Source organism: Setaria viridis, chromosome 8, assembly GCF_005286985.2.
Source record: "Setaria viridis chromosome 8, Setaria_viridis_v4.0, whole genome shotgun sequence".
In the NCBI taxonomy this organism is placed as follows: Eukaryota; Viridiplantae; Streptophyta; class Magnoliopsida; order Poales; family Poaceae; genus Setaria; species Setaria viridis.
Window position 1 is genome coordinate 4,644,892 of NC_048270.2, and position 18,978 is coordinate 4,663,869.

General features: G+C 44.0%; 1 protein-coding gene across 4 annotated transcripts; it reads left to right on the forward strand.

Moving 5' to 3' along the window:
• The first annotated feature begins 645 nt into the window (after positions 1-645).
• On the forward strand, positions 646-3,073 carry LOC117866285 (UPF0481 protein At3g47200). Of its 4 annotated transcripts, XM_034750463.2 has the most exons (4): positions 656-805; positions 897-977; positions 1,081-1,222; positions 1,298-3,073. In XM_034750463.2, exon 4 carries the CDS (start codon positions 1,305-1,307, stop codon positions 2,904-2,906), a length of 1,602 nt encoding a protein of 533 aa, XP_034606354.1. In that variant the 5' UTR covers positions 656-805; positions 897-977; positions 1,081-1,222; positions 1,298-1,304; the 3' UTR covers positions 2,907-3,073. The 4 variants fall into 4 exon arrangements, with proteins under 4 accessions (XP_034606353.1, XP_034606351.1, XP_034606354.1 ...); XM_034750461.2 differs by having other exon boundaries at positions 897-1,222; XM_034750462.2 differs by lacking the exons at positions 897-977; positions 1,081-1,222 and having other exon boundaries at positions 646-801; positions 1,274-3,073.
• Positions 3,074-18,978: the final 15,905 nt, after the last annotated feature.

An 18,978-nucleotide genomic window follows, 5' to 3' on the forward strand; every position in this document is an offset into this window, starting at 1 on the left:
GGGTGCAAAACCCTTACTGTCCATAGCAAGAACGTATCCTTTTGCTGCCGACAGAAATGGGATTGTGGTCTGGGCCTACGTACGGATGTTGGCATGGAGATGCCACCAAGGGGCAAACTTATTGCACTTGACAAGGATAAATGGTACTCCTTCCGTTTTACTACTGTACTTGTCTAGATCCTGGGAATGTTATACAATGTTTGTAGAGTGTAGTTATTATGTTTCTGCTCTCCTACACTTACCTAAAAGTTCGGAAAAGAAGAAAAGAAGAGATACTAGTCCTAGAATGTTGTTTTAAGGATAGTCATTTTGCATTGGATTTCTTCTTGGAATGTTTAAACGTAGCTATATTCCGTGACGGAGGAAGGGATTAGAGTGCATTTTTCTTGGTTAGTATGCATGGAGTATAGTGAAACCATGTCAGTAGTCCACAATTAGTATCAGTAAAGCTAAAGCTTCAGATATACTCCCCTCCTGCAGTGAGCTATCACACTGTGATCCGATGTACTGTGCCAACCTTAGAATAATGTGGGTAAGTGGTCCCCCGTAATGGTTGGTGGCGTAGCTGTATGCATTTGTCGTGATTCGGCTAGAAAACATAGTAGCACCAACTTCAGAATAATGTGGGTACTGCATGCACCAAAGTAAGACCAAACTATAAGCTACATAAATGACCAATCGAGCAGTGTTATCTTAGATGACAGTCTGCCACAGAAATTGATGAAGCTCTTATCTATAAGAGAGGAGCGTCCACAAGCAAGGCTCGCTGTGTGTGTGCTTCTTCTGCCCGGCTAGCTGTTTGTAGGTAGTCTTCCTTTCTCCATCTTCTTTCTTTATTTGGTCTCTGCCGAATAACCATCCCTTGTTAATATGCATTTCTCTCATGAAACCATTAGCTTGAAGCCTTGCACTAGTTTCTTTGTGACGTTGTTTCTAGCTCTCTTGTTTCACTCTTCGATCCTTTTATGCCACTAGAGGTTAGTATACCGTTTCATTTCATTGAAAATTTAGATCAACTCTCCTTATATGCCAGTGTTCTAATTTTCTTCCCTTCCATGCCACTACCGTTGTCTCCTTCAGACTTTTGTTTGTAGTAACCATTACCCCCCCCCCCCCCCCCCCCCCCCCCCCCCCCCCCCCCCCGGCCGCTGGGCACGTACAGTCGACGGTTGCAGCTGGGCGTGCGGAGACTCGGGCACGGCGCAGCTTAGCAAGCGGGACGGTAATTTTTAGTGGCATATAAGGAATTTTCTTATAATTGTTTCTCGTGCAGTGCTTATTGCAGCAAAATATACAGCTTATATATGGAACCTGCTGCGGCATGGGGACCTTGCGAGTTTCAGCTGGCGAACTGGACCATTGAAGAACCTGCTGTTGATGAAGTTTGGGCTCCTGCTGCCAGCCTCCCTGTGGAGTATGCGTCCATCGACATATTTCCTGATATCTGGAGCCTCCAGTCATATGTCCCTAGTAGCTCTAGTGGTGGTCAGCATCGGCAGGTTGTGTACAACTCCTATGCTGCAGCCACGCAGCATGATAATCCGATTACTGAGAAAGCAGCACCACCAGCACAAGAGCCATTTGAGGTCGATTTACTGCACGATATGGAAATGGAGATCCTTAACAATAATCCTATTCGGGTGTTCGAGGAAGCAACGCGCAAGTTTGAGGATGATATGGACATGGTGAAGATGAAGATCCATAGGTACCCCCCAAGCATTCAAGGTATCAACGAATGGTATACCGTCCCAACGGTTGTGGCCATCGGCCCTTACCACCATGGCAAAAGGCAGCTCAAGCAGTCAGAGAAGGTGAAGCATGCGGCTGCCTACCACTGCATCAAAAATTCTGGCCGCTCGGTCCAGGAGATGTATCAAGCGGTCGTCTCCGTTGTGCTGGAAATCAATGCGCGTCGCCTCTACGATAACGACGTGATGGAAGGTATCGGCGACGACAAATTCCTACCTATGATGTTCTTTGATGCATGCTTCTTGGTGACGTACATGCTTAAAATGTCGCGCAAGGCCTGCGACACGTTGTTGCGCAATTTCTTGGAGTCCAATGCCTATGACATCGATCATGATATCATGCTGCTTGAGAACCAGATCCCCTGGCCGGTGGTGGACGCCATCATGAAGTACACGCCCGTGCCCTTGGCGGAGTTCGTTACTAACTGGAAAGATGGCTGTCTGCAAGACCGGGTTGTCGCTAAAGTGCCTACTATTGTCTTGGACGATAGCTACAAACCACCGCATCTCCTTGGCCTACTCCGGTTCTACATCGTAGGAAGAAGAAGCAAAGCCGAGGTGCCCGGACTAGACAAAATGAAATCAATAGCAATTTCAGTTAGTGCCGTTGAGCTTACCGAAATGGGCATCAGCTTCGCAGCCAATGAAACAACACAGCTTGTTGACATCGGCCTTACCAAGGAATGGATCTACTTCGCCAAGCTCTCTATGGCGCCTCTGTCTCTGAATGATTTACGCGCAAGCCTTCTCGTCAACATGGCGGCTCACGAGCTCTGCACGACCCCAGATTTTTTTGACGACAAGGCGGGAGATGAAGACTCCGCTGTCTGCTCGTACCTGCTCCTCCTCTGCATGTTGATGAATAGGGAGGATGACGTGCAACATCTGCGAACAAGCGGTATCCTGGAAGGAGGGGCAGGGCTTTCCAACAAGCAGGCGCTCGACTTCTTTACCGGCCTTCAGAGCCTTCGCATCGGACGCTGCTATGGCTGCGTCATGGCACAGATTGAGAGTTACAGGATCACGAGGCCGCTGCGGATTAAGGTGTACGCGTTCCTTTACAACAACTGGAAGGCCATCGTCGGGGTTGGCTCCGTGATTGGTGTATTGGCTAGTATCTTAAGGGCGATCAAGTCTCTTAACGGCCCTGCCCATTGATAAAAATTTATTTTCATTCACATTGAGTTATCAGCGTGTGCGTCGTCTCAAGCTAATGTGTTTGTGACAGTATTCTCTACTTGTCTGTTGGGACTGCCATGGAGTTTGTAAACTGCTTGCTTGCAGTATAACAAGCTTTATAATTAAGCTCCACACCCTGACCCTAACCCAGATTCAGTGACTCAGATGGTAGTTCCTGCTGTCAGTGAGAGCCGATGCATGCTTGCACCTCTGGTTTAGTGGCAAAAGACTGGGTGCCATAGGGGATGATTGGTTAGATGTACTGATAAACCGCATTATCGATCCGGTTGTCATGATTTATCAATCTGGAACCCTATCTGAAGCTTGTTACGTAGTGTTTTCTCCTCTGAAGTTGGGAAAAGAGCCTCGGTTCGAAACCACCAAGGCACAATATGTAAGACTCTTAAGCTTCTTTGCATAGAATGTTTATCTCAAAGTCGATAAAAAAAGGACAACAAGGTCTACCTAGACCTCTGATATTCAAAAAACGACCTATCGTTTTGTTCTTCTTTTGTTTTTCTTCCTAGGGACTACCTTCGTCCATTCTACTAGATCTACTCTACTTGGAGAAATCTCTACACTACAGCCTTACAGCTGACTCTCAGGTGTCTCAGTCTCAGGGGCGTCTCCCCGATCTTCCTGAAGTCCTGATTAAAGCTACAATAGTTTGCTTTCTTTTCTTATCACAAGCATCACTACAGCACTGCTGTTTGCAGGATGATCTAAAGCTATCTAACCTTACTGAATCAAGGCATGCATTGAACTTCTTCTCTATTGCATCTTTACCTACCTTATTTTTCCAATATCTATACCTAAACATGTAATTTTTCCAATATCTATACCTAAACATGTAGCAATATGAACAATTTCAGATTTAGAAAGAACAGCAGACATGTAACTTTTCATACCATGGTTTTCTTCAGGGTTGACTTTTCTTTTCAAGTTTTGAGCTTTCTGCAGCATGGCTCTTCCATAATATGCAGTCCAGGCCTGGCCATCTGACCCATGTGGTGAGGGAGAGCGGATTCGGCCCAATATGCCTTTCGGCCTGCTTCTCGGTGGAGGCACGGCCCATTACCAGGCAGAATCAGCCACAATAGACCGATAGGTATGATTCCCAGGATGTATGATCATGGATAATGTGTTGTTAGCCTAATTAACTCTGATGCTTATACGAATTTAAACATATAATGGACATTTACGAGAAGTCATCCATTTTATCAATTCTATCAATTGTTGGGGCGGCAGCAATGACCGACCCACTACATTCTTTTTCAGTGGCTCCCGGCCGCCAAATTCACCGTCTCATGCTGCTCCATCTATCCACCATCCTCTAGTAGCCTGCAGCTCTAGCGATCTCTCCCCAGTACTTTGCCACACTTGGCCACCACCCTTGACCTTCCCTCTAAACACGTATCCTTATCACCACAAGGCCAAATGCCAAATTTTAAACTTAAATTTTCCTCCAAACCCGTACCCCATCGCCTCAAAACTCTAACTCTAACAATAGCCACCAAAGTGCCTCATTAGACCACCGGAGCAGGAGAAGACGACCAAATGTGCAAAGTTTGGTATGCATCAGGCGACAAAGGAGTATAAGGCAGGGGAGGAGGAAGAGGCACGAGGAATCGAAGGAAGGACGTGGGAACAGGGACGGGATTAGCAGCGCTCTACGCACGTACCCTCGTGTCACACCCGATTTAAAGTGTCACACCCGATTTTAAAGGTAAAACCAGATGAATAAATTATATCTATATTAGGATCAAATCTCACACATACAACCACTACGGGAAACTTTAAATTTGCCGAGTGTTTTCTTTTTACCGAGTATTTTTTTTCGGACACTCGGCAAACAAGCTCTTCACCGAGTGCCAAGCCAAAAACACTCGGTAAAAAAAAAACACTAGGGGGGTTTGCCGAGTGTAAAAAAAACACTCGGCAAAGAGGGGGGTTTGCCTAGTGTTTTTTTTGACACTCGGCAAAAAAATAATTTTTTTTTCTCTTTTCACCATGAAATTTTTTCTACTCCCCACATACAACATGTGGTACTCCATGTTAAAATTTGGTATATTTTTGAATTTATTTACTATATTTATTTAATTAATTGCATTTCAAGGGAATTTTTGGTATAAGTCAAATTTGAACTGCAAGTGATTCAAATTATGGAATAAAATGAGTAGAAAAATGATATTCATGTTATTTGGACCAATTTGAGACCTGACCCATGAAATGAAAAGAAATTTCGAACATCTTGTTCAGGAAACACGACCATGAACGTGTGGCAGTAGTATTTTTAAATTGTAAAAAAAACAATCAAAGTCTGAAAATTATGAGATTTGCCATGATGTGATGATATAATACGTGGAGGCTGTGGAAAAAAATTGAGAAGGTTTTGCACATTTCATCATGTACAATGATTACAAACCGAAGCATCTCAGAAGAAGAATAGTAACTTTGAGAAGGATTCGATAAAATTTAGAGTCGAAGTGACGGTCGAGTTCGGTTTGACTACAAAACTTTTTGTATAGTCAGTAGAGAACCTATATTGGTCTGTGTGAAAATTTGGTATTTTTTTGAAACTGTTGGATATTTTTTAAATTTTTTCAAAAAAAGTTTGCCGAGTGTCCTACGGTGGACACTCGGCAAAGAAACTCTTTACCGAGTGTCCACGTAGGACACTCGGCAAACCAAGTGCCCAGCCCCCTCATAAGTGCCTCCGCCGGCCCCCCTCTCTCACATCACTCACTCCCGGCCGGCCCCCTCCTCTCTCCCTCCTCACTCCCTCCTCTCTCCCTCCCGCCGCCGCCCGAAGGCCCCTGCCGCCGCGCGCCGCCCGGCGCCCCCCGCCGCCGCCCGCCGCCCGGCATGCCGCCCGGCGTCCCCCGCCGTCGCCCGGCGGCCCCGGCCCTGCCGCCCGCCGACCCGCGCTCCCGGATCCGCCGCCGCCGGCCGCCGGATCCGCCGCCGCCCGCCGCCCCGGCCCCCGGATCCGCCGCCCCGGCCCCCGCCGCCGCCCCGGCCCCCGGATCTGCCGCCCCGGCCCCCGGATCCGCCGCCCCGGCCCCCGGATCCGCCCGCCGCCCCGGCCCTTGGATCCGCCGCCGCCGCCCCGGCCCCCGGATCCGCCGCCCCGGCCCCCGGATCCGCCCGCCGCCCCCCCGGCGCCCGGCCCCCGGCCCCCGGATCCGCCGCCCGCCCGTCCCCTCCACCGGATCCGCCGGCACCGGGGCGTGAAGAGAAGAGGAGAGGATGGTGGCGGCGGCGCCGGAGCAGTGGCGCCCGTGTATGATTTTTTTTTTATTTTTTCAATAATTGTTCGCCGAGTGTTTTCTGGGCACTCGGCAAAGTCTTTGCCGAGTGCCCGACACAAAACACTCGGCGAACTAGTGTTTGCCGACTAAACATTTGCCGTGTGCCGTTTGCCGAGTGTTACACTCGGCAAACGGTTCGCCGAGGGTATTCTGCCCTTCGCCGAGTGCCCCTAGCACTCGGCAATTTGACTGTGTCCGGTAGTGAACGACTTCAGTATATACCATAGATAGTGTCAAAACGTAAAAGGGGTATTAAATTTATTACATGACCGAAAGTCTTTAATTTGAATAGCAAAATGAGTCTTTATTCTAGCAGCAAAACTCCAACGATTGACGATGACTCCACAGGCAGTTGACTTGTGGCACACGTACACCTAGAACTTCTGAAAGTCTTTAGGAACCTCCTCAAAGTTGACTTGGTCTGAGCAGCGGTTTTAGCAAGGGTGAGTGCACTTATAGTTGGTACTCAGCAAGTGTCCGGATTGTGTAGTGTAACGCTATTCAAGGATAGCCTATGGTTTAACAACATTTCAACATTTTAATTGGTTGGTCAAGTTTTATTAGTAATTACTAAGTATAAGTTTATACCACCCACATTAAGCATGAACATAAATAAAAATAACAGAATTAAATAACAACAATTTAATTAGACTTTCGATAGATTAATCATGAGAGGTCCAGAACGCTCTTGATCGTGAGCACGGCTGATATATCAATTTTACACTCTGCAGAAGTTGTATACTTTCACTACAAGTTGTATAAAAGTTTGAAAGAACTTTAGACCCAACCATACTATGCCGGCCAAGCACTCATCACACTACCGAGGTGTGACAGCATAGGGATGCTACGAGGCCTTTACAAAGATTACCTAATAAGTAGTAACCCGCTAAGGTTTCAAGTCGAAGCATAGCATAAACCTCTCTCCAGACTGCGAAGCTACCATAGAAAAGATTTGCCTGAGGGCTAGGCTATACCCCATCAATGCCTCCCCTCTTGCCCTTTCGGTAAGATTACCCTAAACTAGAGTCTCTAATTACTTAGCCAAGACCAGAGCCATGTAGTTCTTGTGGTTGTTCTGTTTTCCTAGATGGTCGCTCCATGTTCCAATTAAACATAGTGATCTCGTATTAATGGAAGGTATATCATAAATAAAACAAGTTTAATCATTGGTTAAACAAGCTTTGGAGGGGTTCCTGCCCCGCCTTATATTGCCGGGGGCAGGATTATAGGTCAGTTGATTTATAAGAATACTAGTCAGATTCGACTAGATGAGTCTACTCTAATTGCTACGAATAGTTTTTCCTAATCCTCGACTAGTTCGTGTCTTGCCACGTAGACTACGCCCTCTTGCATCGTAGTCTCCATGTTTGACACGTCTCGATGTCCAGTTTTGTATCTAAGATTGTTTAAACCTCCTTGTGGGTCCATAGATGTATGTACGATGACGGCAGCAATACTTCGTTGATAACAATCTTTAGTGGATCTTGGCAATGAACAAGTCATTTTTTTCCATTAGCGGTAATACGACCAAACATAGCATAAAGATAATATAAACAATGATGTAATATGGCAAATTAACTTTTTTTTGAAGTACCTACTTTCTCTCTACATTTTAGGGTGGTCCTCCATATTGTTTGAAATTTTTGCTGGAAATTATTTATAAATCAATTGTTGATTCCATTTTGCTATACTGTTTTTAATTAACTCAGGAGATAAAGAATTAGCAAATCATACGAGCTAATTAAATGGCTCATGGCTAAAAAACAACCTTACATGATATATCTGCCCCTGGCACTGGCAGCGCCAGGCCGCCGCTGCCTGTGACCCTCCCCTGCCACCGCCCTACAATGGACGAGAAGCCTGGCAGCGGCAAGGTAGGTGGCAATAGGAACATCCTAGCCAGAATGGCATGCATACTTGGACAAAGGGCGGCGGCTGTAGTGTCACACCCGGTCTTAAGTGATACCTATATATGTATGTCAGAATTTAGTTTCATACATACAGTGACATCATTAGTGAATAATAGCAATAGTATCATGCAAATAGATACAAAGATTTACAAGACTATAAGAGACACACAGCTTAAACACTAGAAACGGAGGCTCCAAACTTCACAGGCAAACGATTGGGGGTTGCGTACGCCTAGAACTCAGCACCATCTTCACAACAACTGCATAACAGCTCCTTCTTCTGAGCAACGTTGGTTATAGCAAGGGTGAGCACATGTCGTACTCAGTAAGTGTGGAGAAAATATGAATGCAAGGCTTAAATAAGGAAAGGCTGACTGGTTGACTGCGTTAAGCATTTTTAGTTGGTCATATTTTATTAGCACCTGATTACTAAGGTATAAATGTATACCATCCACAATTAAGCATAAAGCACCAACATTATCCAAAACCAAGGAACCACGATTTATTCTCATCTTTAAGTTCAATTATCATGTGAGGGTCCTGGCCACTCTTGATCGTGAGTACGACTGATCGATCAGTTTTACACTCTGCAGAGGTTGCACATCTTTACCCACAAGTCGCGTAAAAGTGCAAAAGAACTTTAGACCCAACCATGTTGTCCTGATCAGGCACAATACCACACTTCCGAGGTGTGATTGCATAGGGACGCTACGAGGTCTTTACAAAGATTGCCTAGTAAGTGGTAACCCGCTAAGATTTCCAGAGCAATAGTGTGCATAAGCCACCCTAGTGGGCGTAGTGTCTTAAGCCCACTCCCCAAGAGGATCGGGTTATACCCCATCAACTGTCGCCCCTCTTGCCCTTTCGGTAAGATTACCCCAGACTAGAGTCTCTAATTAATTAGCCAAGACTAGAGCCATGATAGTTCTTATAGTTGCACTGTTTTCATGGGTGGTTCTCCATGTTCCAATTAACCATTTTGATCTTGTATTACCAAAGGTATAGCATAAATGAACTAAGATTAATATTTAAGGTCATTAAGACCACCGTAACCTAAGTATAGCAGCTAAGCATAGCTACCCAACATAATGATAAACCCAAGTTGACAAGAAATGATTATAAAAATTAGACAAACCGACCCATCAAATTCAATGCAAGCATATGAAATAGTGATTAATAAAGTTATTAGGACAAAAGCACAAGGACACACTTGCCTTTCTCCAACAACAAGTTACTCTTACTGCTCTTCGATTCTTGCTCTCTTGAAACTCGTAATCTTCAAAGCTTCCGAACAGCGATCCTTCTACTCGAAGCAGCATCGGCACAAACATACAAAGCAAACAACAAGTACAACTAAGAACAATACACCAAAACAAAAGAAAGGCTTCAGACTAAAGGACAAGGCGTGATCTAAGGTCACGCAAATGCAAGAAACGCTTAAAACGGAACTATCGAGATGTTTGATTCATAAAAGAGATAAAAAGATTATATGCTTGATTATTTTAATTAAATAAAACATGCACATAGGTTATTTCAGAGAAATACCCTATTTGGAATTAAGCAAGTCATTTTTTATCATTGAAAATACAGTAAACTTAACAATATTTTATTTGTAATTATTCAAGTACGAATTATGCCAATTTAACAATTAACAATTAACACAAATAGCTTGATCAGCCTCAAATAGCTATAGCCAGCAATAGCGGTAGCTATAGCAGGAGATTTAAAACCTTACTTTATATATATATATATAGATATATATATATATATTGCTACATATCCACGGAAGTCGGAATCTATTGTAACCGCGAAACTTCACTACTAGAATGCTCAACATCCGGTCTCTCAAAAAAAAAAAGAATGCTAAACATCCCATGGAAAATCGTGTAACAAATGCTGTACAAAGCACTTATAAATTATTTCTCTTGAGAAGTATCGCCTGAATTGAGATATACCATGGTGAGATGTGCACGTGGCGAGATATACCATGGTGTCGGATTCTTATTTATATTGTTTTCTCGCATCTATATGTTAATTACATTCCTGATGAATGGTTGAGTTGCTGTTCTCAAGAACAATTTCATTGTCAAAATACAGTTTCATTGTCAGGTTATTTTTCCAGAGCTACAAAGTTCACTTAAACACTACTGCCTGGCCAATTAGATCATTCAAGTTACACATCATTCTGTCACCCTTTTGGTTTTGTGCGAAACTGAACAAAGCTAGAGTTCTGCTCAGTTAAACGCTTGATTTGTGGAATTACAAACCACGTATACATTTCCGTACTGGAAAATACTTACGTACTTCATACTAATGTCACCTCTAATATGTCATCTATACTACTCACTACCGGAATCAGTAGCTTTGCCGTATGCCCACGGCACATAGCGAAGCTCAAAAAATACTCGGCAAAGGCTTTGCCGAGTGTTTACACTCGGCAAACAGCACACGGCATCTACAGTGGTGGCAAAAGTTTCTTTGCCGAGTATTTTTAATCGGGAGTGCTAAAACCGACGCTCGGCAAAAAAAAGCAACGTGATGGCGAGAAGACGGTCACGGCGTGTTTGCCGAGTATCTAACAGGATGGGCACTCGGCAAAGATGGCATGTTTGCTGAGTGTCCCAGCCCTAACACTCAGCAAACATGCCCTTGTTTGCCGAGTGTCCCGGCCCTGACACTCGGCAAACATGGCTTCTTTGCCGACTGTCACATCCCGGACACTCGGCAAAGACCGGGCATTTTAGGTCCAGATTTTGGCCTCTTTTGTCGAGTGTATTTCGCATGACACTCGGCAAAAAGGGCCATTTTAGGCTCAGAATGCACAGTTTTTTGCTACCTAACCTCTTTGCCAAGTTTATTTCGCATGGCACTCGGCAAAGAGGCCTTTTGCCGAGTGTAACACTCGGCAAAGCTACCATATATATCCAGTTTATTTGGTTAGGTCACATGTAACGTACCACACTCAAATAAACATTACATCCATCATAGATAGTTCACAATAAGCATCACATGCAGTTCATATAGATATATCAACAACACATAAATGCAAATAAACTTCAGAATCACAAGTAGGTTCATTCACAATCACAAATGCAAATAAAATTCAGATTCACAAGTAGGTTTGTTCACAGTCACTCTCCAGGCTCATCATAAATGCAAATAAACGTAGTCACTATGACCACAGTGGCCACTGTGACCACGGTCGGTCATAAGGCTCATTCGATGCCGCAGATTGATTCTGCACAAAGAAGAATAGATAAATTATTTCCAGTGATTGAGAACAAAACATACAAGTATTAGAAATAAATTAGCAACTAGAAATAGTGATTAATTCTGCGGAACTAAAAGTAGCTAAGTTAAAGTGATTGAGAAAGAAAATGTGATTACAAGGTTAACTAGAAACTAGAAATAAACTAGAAATTAGAAACTTGAAACATACGCATATCACAAAGGAGAAAAGATTGATTCTACATATACTAAAAATGATGATTATAAGGTTGTGAACTGACTCGCAGTGCTAGAAACAATATTTGGAGCAGGTTGAGGAGGAGGCACTGGCATCGGTGGTGGAGGTTGACCGATTGCAGCATAAACACCCTGCATTATTTCAAACATCTGGGCTCACTCAGCCTCCATCCTCTGCTCGAGCTCCTGCGGTAGCCTCCTCTCTTGTTCCAACTGGACCTACAATATTTCATCCCAATGTTACAATGCAATGCAAAAGTATGTAAAAATCAATAAATGATGAATAAAACATAAATAACATGGAGTGCCTCCATCTGGAACCGTGTAGAGTCCGGCCATGGGTGTATCGCTCGGCTGGAACTCGTGCTCTGTGCTCGAAGCTGGGAGAGAGTGGGAGTACTAGCCGTGTCAATTGTGTCGTTGCCAATCCAAAATCGACCATGCTTCTTGCCTCCTTCCGCCCTCATGACCACTTCTCCATCAAGGTCATGGGCGCTCGGATCGTACTCTGGGCCATGGACCGCCCTTGCCATCGATGTGTATCCATCGAGGCGACTATGGATGGTCTCATTGCTGTATGCCGAGGGTGGGTCCTCCAGGTTGTAGGCGACATCGGCCGTCGCCTTGCCCTTGTACGCCAAAGCATATGCCTTGACCTGGGAGCAAGGCTCGCCACCATCTGCCACCGACTACAAAAAAAAAAGCAATATGATTAGAAATTATGCAAAATTGAGCATTAGAATAAAGAAATGAATTCGCGTACCCATCTAGCCGCGTATTTTGAGAGGTTGAGGTTCCCTTGATGGTGTGGTGCACCCCTCATCTGCAAACGCCGCTCCTGGCAAGCTTTGTGATTCTCCTCCCATGCGCGGTCGCATCACCTATCCACCATCCAGGCCCAGCACTGCAGATCATGGGTGCACCACCACAGAGGCACCTACATCATCAACTGCAGTTTATGGGTGCACCACCACAGAGGCACCTACGTCATCAAGTATATGACATATAAGAAGATAAAATTAAGCGTAATTAATCTCAAAAAATAAGTGTTAATGTTCTATATTTACCTATATGTATTTTTCCCGGGTCAGCTTCATGGTTCTTGCCTCACTTTTAGGAACCCTCACTCTACGGATGTCCACGTGGTATTGGATCACGACCTGGATGCGCGCCTCGTAGTGCATGTCCTTGACGAGTTTCTTGGTGGCTTTGTCAGCCACAACATCCACCTTGGCCTCGTATCCCTCCTCGCATATAAAGAAATCCTGCATATAGACGCGATGTATCCAGTCATTATTTCAAGAATGTCCAATCAATGCCATGTATTGAGTAATGTAGTGCAACAAAGACTTATCCAAAGCTCGGCCTTGACACGCTGCGCCTTGTTGGAGAAACCCTGCCATCCCGATCAGGGGCGTCGGGGACGGCGGCATAGTGGGCCTACATGTAGGTCAGCTCGATAGCTCTGCCGAACTGCACCAGGCCAGGGAAATTTTCCCTGATCAAAAAACTAAGGATGTCGTTCACAAGGCGTACGTGATTACCCCCACCGACCTTCCTCCAACCGCTGCCCAAGTGATTAAGATAAATTATTAGTTTCTATTATAATTTTGAACATATCAAATGAAAAAAATTAAGATAAAAGTTACTTACTTGTCTCATCAGGTCGAATAAGCAGGCATCTCTCAGGAGGTATCGGTCGCCTCAGGAGGGTCTAGGGACCTCACAACCACACACGCGACGAAGTAGAGGAAGAGGTACCCCTGCCTCCTCCTCCACCTGTACCTCCTCCTCCTCGGAGGATGCGTGAGCGGAAGGTACCTCCTTAGACTCAGACATCGACGAAGGTACAGGGGACTTTGGCCTCATCTTGCCTCCACCCTTCCCTCGACCCTTGCCTTCACCCCTAGGTCTACCCCGAGGTCTCCTCCCGGACCCTTCAGCTGCATCGGACCCTTCAACTGCATCACACCCTCTACCGGTTGCTTTTGCACAAAGCGACATTAACCTTCTCATACTGCCCACCATTGTTCAATCACCTGCTATTAAAAAGAGTAAACCAATTAGCATAGATAATACATCGAAATAGACGCAAAATAAACAAAACATACTTAGAAAATAAAATGGTATGACAAATAATAAATCAATCAGTACAGATCATACATGTATTAGAAATAATCATCATGATCGGGATTAGCTGGATCATAAGTCTCATCATTACTATCACGCATGTCGATATAATCATCCCCGTGCTCCGAAGGAGGAATGACGTCATCACTGTCATTGCTTAAATGTAATCACTACTTCAGGATCAAACCAATGTCATTTGAATATAACCGGATTAAGAGGTTTGCAACAGCGAAACATGAGTTCATATATTTCTTCAATTCTTCCGTAATACTCAACCCCATCTAAGCCTTGCATAAAAACTTCGGTAGTTGTGATTCTTTGATTGGGCCAACTCTGCTCGTGGCTTATTGTGTGAAAGCGATATCCATTCATGTCTTAATTGGTAAATGACCTGACCCTATAGGCACAACCATCGGCAACATGTCTCAACTCGACACTCATAGACACATCAGTTTGTCCCTAAAAGTACAAGCAGGGTAGTTTGTTATATTAGTCGCACGTACGAGCAACTTGTAATGTCAAACTAAGTACGAGCCAAATTGGACAGTACCTTTTGTTTGAACCAAGAAATGAAATCAAGCATTCCATTTCCCGCACCCTCTCTAAGAAGGGTCGAAGCTTCCTGCGGGGTAGGTTCCCTTGATTCATGGTAGAATTGTTCATGAAATTCCCTGTACCAACGAGGAATAAGAGAGTTGGACACAAAATTGTGACTACTTGAGAAAAAGTTTGTTGAGAATTTATAGCATGTATGGCTCCACTTCAGATAGGTTGGTCAACACATATAACATAATAGTGCGCCACTCTTCATGTTTTAAGGTCTTGTTAGTCGCACCACTTGCATTTCCTAGTTACCCTCAGAAAATGCTAAGGTTCGATTCATCTTCACTAGCATTGTACCGAGGGGGTGGATTATGCACGCTAGAAAGGTTGTCAGCATAGTATTTTGTTGTGAAGTTTGACACCTCCTCCAGAATGTATGCCTCTGCTATGGATTCTTGTCACACATAATTTTTAAGGACAAAACCGAGTGCTTTCAATACATGTGCACCAGGATCAAGTTACACACATGTATGACAATAGTGAATAACAAAGACAGTGCTAAAGCGAATAAAGGGAGTATTAAATATTATTACATGACCGAAAGTCTCAATAAAACATAAGCCTAATTATTACGCAGCGAAACTCCAAAGACGACGAAGACACCACAGGAAGCTGACTGAAGAACCGTACGCCCAGAACTCCTCAAAGTTGTGCAGATACTCCTCCAAGTTAGCTTGGTCTGAACAGCGGTTTTGCAAGGGTGAGTACACTTATGGTTGGTTCTTAACAAGTCATGGGGAACAATGTAGTGCAAGGCAAATCAAGGTATGGCTAAGGCTTTGTTAGCATCAGCTTTTAATTAAGTTGGTCAAATTTTATTAGCAATTAACTAAATATAAGTTTATACCACCCGAAATTAAACATGAGCATAAATAAAGTAAACAACATATGCATGAAATGACAACAATTTAACTCCATCTTCCGATAATATTATCATGTGAGGGTCCAGGCCGCTCTTAACCGTGAGCACGGCTGATCGATCAGTTTTACAATCTGCAGAGGTGGCACATCTTTACCCACAAGTCGCGTAAAAGTTCAAAAGAACTTTGGACCCAACCATGCGGTGTTTGCAAGGCACCATACCACACTTCCGAGGTGTGATTGCATAGGGACGCTACGAGGCCTTTACAAAGATTCGGTAGCAATGTGGTAACCCGCTAAGGTTTCAGGTCGAAGCAGAACATAGCAGTCCCCTAGTGGGTATAGTGTCTTAGCCAAGCCCACTTCCCCCGAGAGCGAGTGCTATATCCCATCAATGCCTCCCCTCTTGCCCTTTCGGTCAGATTACCCCAAACTAGAGTTTCTAATTATTCAGCCAAGACCAGAGCCATTTAGTCTTGTGGTAGCACTGTTTTCCTGGGTGGTCGCTCCATGTTCCGATTAACATAGGTGATCTTGTATTAATGAAAGGTATAGCAGAAGTAAAGCAAGATTAAACCTTGTTTTTAGTTAAACTACCATATACCAAGTAAGCACTAAGCATGAGCTACCCAACATAAAAGGTAAACCCGGTTGGTCAAGGCAAAGGTAATTTCAATCTAGGCGAACCTTAATTGGGACCCATCAATTTAGTCTTAACAAGTGCATTGCATAAATGTTGAGTACGAGAAAGTAAAGGTGTATAGGATGGAAAAGTAGGGATCAAGGACACGACTTGCCTTCTTGGCCTTGCTCCTGCTGTTCGTACTCCTCGAAGGCTTGGTCTTCAAATCCCTCGAACTGCTGAACGTCTACACGCGTCACACGAGCACATACAAGCAAACATGGGAAAAAATAAGAAATAGTACACCAATCACAATTAAACAGAGAAGACAAGCTTCCAAAATTGATCTATGCCTTAAAATGAACACGTGGATATAAAGGACGCGAAAAACGGAGTTAAGATGCAAAAGATATGGTTAAAACAAGATCCAAGGGCTTTTCTGCGAGAAAACAAAACTTCTAGGGCCAAACCGCGAAAAACCAAGGGCTTATACATAATTATACGTATAAACTGAAGGTTTAATGCACAAAAACTCCAAAATGGATGGCGGGTTGATTTTAGAGAAACTCAGGGTCCAAACCGAAAAACGCGAGGGCAGATCTGTAAATATTTTTCAACACGATCTGGACCGCGGGTTGATTTGCGGAAAAGGCAAGGGCTTAAGTGAAAAAGAGACGCGGCACAACGCGGTTGACTGGTACGCGGTATGATTGACTCGCTGCCGGCCGTCGGATTTAGATCCGACGGTCACGGTCGACGATGACATCGCAGCGGCAGCAGCAGACGGCGGCGGACGGCGGCGAGCGGCAGCTAGGGTTTGGAGGGTACTGGCGCGGGTGCTCGAGGCCGGGAGGGGGCGGTGGCTTAAATAGGGGCGGCACGCTTGGAGATAGAGGCGGCCCCGGGTTCAAATGCCCGACGGAATCGGAGCGGGGGCGAGGTGGTTGCGGAGACGGCGGCGCGGTCGTTGCGGGTAGAGTCCTGGCCGGAGGTGGGAGATGATGGCGGGGCCCACCCGTAGGTGGCCGCGGGCGGTAGGCGGGCCGGCGCGGCTGTTGGGCCGGCGCGGCTGCGCGGGCTGGTGGAGGAAAAAGGGAAGCGGTGAGCTTTGCGGGCCGGAGGAGAAAGGCGGAGCGGTGGGCCGCGCAGGCGAAGAGAGCTGGGCCGACGACGCTGCTGTGCGACTGGGCCAAAGGAAGAAAAAAGAAAGAGGAGAAAGGAGAATGTGGCCCAAGAGAGGAAAAGAGAAATAGAAAAAGAAGAATGGTTTTGAAATTGAATTTGAAATTCAAATTTGATTCAAACTCAAGCAATCAAAATAAATGCACCAGCATGAATGCACAATAAACTCCTATGATGAATTAATTAAATTAAAGAAAATGAAATTAAATGCCTAGAATTTAAATGACATCGTAATTTGAGCAAATTTTAATGAATTTGAATTCTTCAAAAATTTGGGTGTTACAATTCTTCAATTTTGTATTTATTTTTACATTTAGTTCAAAGAACCTTTTGACATCTCTCAATTGAATAGCACCAACAGCCCTGCACAGGCCCTCATTCGTGCCTCATACGGGAGGTGCAAAATCAAATGTTGCATTAGATTGAAGAAGCTAGTTGGAAAGATCTTCTCCAACTTACAAAGCAACACATGAGCCATTCTTTCCATGTCTGCAACCATGGTACGAGATAACTCCTTAACACAAAGCTGGCAGAAGAAACTGCTCAACTCTTCTAGCACTATCCAGACATGCTGAGTGACATAGCCTCGAACCATCACCAACAGTAGCTGCTCAAGCCATATGTGGTAGTCATGACTCTTGAGCCCGTTGATTCGCAGAGTACCTAAGTTCACTCCCCTCTTCAGATTCGTTGCATACCCATCAGGGAACATTAACATTTGGAGTCATTCTAGTACTTCCCTCCTTTGAGCCCTCGTTAGAACAAAATCAGCCTTAGGATTTCTCCATGACTTCCTGCCTCCAGGATGCGACATATCTAGCTTTGGTCTATTGCATAACCTCGCTTGATCCACTCTAGCCTTAACATTGTCCTTTATCTTATCAGGAATGTCCATGATTGTACCAAAAATTGTCTCAGCGATATTCTTTTTAGTGTGCATTACATCAATGTTATGTGGAAGACGGTCATCAAAATAGGGGGAGTTCCGCAAGCACGACTTCTGAGTCCAGGAATGTTGCTCACCATATCCTAGAAAACCATCTCCTTGGTCATTGACCTCGAGAGCATCTAATTGAGCACGAACCGCAGCACCAATCATCATCTAGGGTGCAGGACCTTCAACTACTACATCTTTCGTAAAGTTCTTGATGTCTCGTCTAAATGGATAGTCAAGAGGGAGGAATTGTCGATGTTTGTCCAACGAAGAATACTTGCCACCCTTCGTCAAATAATTATTTTTCATTTTCCTTCTTTTCCTTAACATGTTTTTTTCCCGATATACTTTGAAAATACCTTGTCAAATTGACTCAACACTATATATATGGTTTTTCTATAAATACTATTCCATTATTTTATGTAGTTACAGCTCAAATTTAATATATATCAATGAAAATTCTATAATTGCACTTAATAAATTAAAATTATCAAACGGATCCAAAAAATTACCAAAATTTCAAATGAAACAATATATTTTCTCTATTGCATATACAAAAGGTTTTGAAGTCAAACCCCAATTTGACCGTCACTTTGACTCCAAATCTTACATATTCCTCCTCAATGCTACGAATCTTCTTCTGAGATGCTTCGGTTTGTAAACATAGTACAAGAGAAATTGTGCAAAACCTTCTCAATTTTTTACCACAACATCCATGTACGATATCATCACATCATGATAAATCTCATGATTTTCAAACTTTGTTTGCTTTTTTTAGAATTTAAAAACCAATCGGCCACACATTCATGGTCGTGTTTTCTAAACAAAATGTTTGAAATTTCTTTTCATTTCTCGGGTAAGGCCTCACACTGGACTCAATAACATGAATATCATTTTTCTACTCATTTTATTCTATTATTTGAATCACTTACTGTTAAAATTTGACTTATACCAAAAAATTCCTAGAAATACAATAAATTAATTAAATATAGCAAAAAGATCCAGAAATGTACCAAAATTTATCATGGAATAC

Bases quoted from the DNA above. Each gene is read 5' to 3' on its own strand.
- LOC117866285 (XM_034750462.2), top strand. From the start codon at position 1,305: ATGGAACCTGCTGCGGCATGGGGACCTTGCGAGTTTCAGCTGGCGAAC.